The sequence below is a fragment of the Echinops telfairi genome, unplaced genomic scaffold (genome assembly GCF_000313985.2).
Source record: "Echinops telfairi isolate 266 unplaced genomic scaffold, ASM31398v2 ScPeMD7_443;HRSCAF=831, whole genome shotgun sequence".
NCBI classification, from domain to species: Eukaryota; Metazoa; Chordata; class Mammalia; order Afrosoricida; family Tenrecidae; genus Echinops; species Echinops telfairi.
The window spans coordinates 44786979-44788801 of NW_022104341.1; the positions used below are offsets into that span (position 1 = coordinate 44786979).

The following is a 1823-nucleotide window of genomic DNA, read 5'->3' on the forward strand; positions in this document are numbered from 1 at the left end:
AAAATCTCATGATCTACCCCAGGCTTCCTAAAGCAGTTACCATGGGGATGAGGCCCTGAAATCTATGTTTTAAAAAGACTGCTAGGTGATCCTGATGCACACTCAACTCTGAGAACTTCTGACCTAGGTGAGTTTTATGAACATAAGGTCACTTATTTATAACCCAAAGTATAGAACTTTAAAAAATCTCTATGAAAATCACACCTGCTTATTCTATATATCCTGGGAAAGTCATGAGACTTGATTAATGGAAACAAATGAAAGGCAGAGAAATGACGGACATAACAAAGGAATTTGGGGCATTGGAAGGAATACTGCAGAGACCTAACTTTTAGATGTTTAACAACTAAATAAATAAAATACAACACAATCATAAAATGGGGGGGGGGAATTAAATGCCACAAAAAGGAATTAACACTGAATCAACATCTAACAGTTTGATTCTTCTAATATTATGAACTCACTGCCATTGAATCAATTCCAACTCAAAGTGACCCTATATAGGCTTTCTGAGACAGTACACCTTATGGGAAGAAATCCCCACATCTGTCTCTTGTGGAGCTGTGGGTGAAGGTTTGAACCTCTGGTCTTATGGCTAGCAGCCCAATACTTAACCCACAGCACCACTGAGGTTCTTTTACTATTGTGAAGACCACTCTAAAATAAATTATTCTTACATCTACATTTTCTTCAGCAATGGCATCTCCGGCACCCAACTTAATAGAGCTACAACTTGCTTCATCTTCAGCTTGTCTATTACGAAAAGTTAGAGCTTGTTCCCATCGACGTAATGCCTCTTCAAACAATTCCATACCTAAAAAGAACAGAACAAGTGTGAATAAGCAAAAGCAATGCCAAAATAAAGTCATTTAGATGTGGAAAGTTTCTCTACAGTTATCAATGAGAGTGAGTGTAATTTTGTCTGACTATAACTTGGGCACAAAACAATAATTTCGTATCACTTCATAGTACAACCTTAACTTCTCAATATATCAGAGTCTCCAGATCTAGTCCATAATTCAAGCACATTTGAACTAGGGTGTTGGCAAACACAGTGGAAGTACCGGGGACTGCCAGAGAATAAACAAGCCTGTCTAGGAAGAATTATAGGCAGAAAGCTCAGTTGCACACAAGACAGTCAAACTTTGCCTCCTGCGCTTTAGATGTGTTATCAAGAGAGACCAGTTGTTTAGTTTTGTTGTGCATACGGTTGCTAAGAGCAGGAACCTAACAAGAGCATCGAACATCACCACCACAGTGCTAGCCAATCAAATATAGGAGAAAAACAGCAAATATGTTGTTATTATTTTTAAATGTAATTCAAATAAATAAGGTTCTGGGGAATTTTCTAAAATAATGCTATGAATTCATAAGAAAAGTTTTAAAATTAGCTCATTTTATAGATACAAAACTATCTTTCTAACTGTCCTAAATTAAAAAGAAAACTGTTGAAAAATATAAATAGAAGGGGGTGGGGGAGAAAAAGATAAATAGAACAAACTATTTTCCAGAAGCTAGCAGGTTTACAAGAGGTTCTATAAAGACAGAACAATGCTGGAAAGATAGAGAACACACCGAAGTCAAGAAAAAAATTTTTTTCTATCAGTTTTCCCCAAGCAACATCCTACACTACTCTGATGCCAATTTGCTGATATGTATGGAAAAACTACTAGACCTGAATTAAGAGCTCAAAAAAAAACTACTGGAAGAACCATTATGTTAGGTAGGTAAAACAGATTAGGTGAGAGTGATTCAAATAGATTCATTAGAAAAAGGCAACACTCCACTCAAGTACTCCCTCAACGCAAGAATACTTTCTTCTA

At 36.4% G+C, this 1823-nt stretch overlaps 1 protein-coding gene across 1 annotated transcript in view; it reads right to left on the reverse strand.

Annotated features, from left to right (window-relative positions):
- MIGA1 (mitoguardin 1) overlaps window positions 1–1823 on the reverse strand; it is an 81931-nt gene that overhangs the window by 58331 nt on the left and 21777 nt on the right. Inside the window, exon 6 of the mRNA XM_045291736.1 lies at window positions 678–814. Coding sequence (XP_045147671.1) covers window positions 678–814 — 137 coding nt within the window. The remainder of the gene's footprint in view (window positions 1–677; window positions 815–1823) is intronic.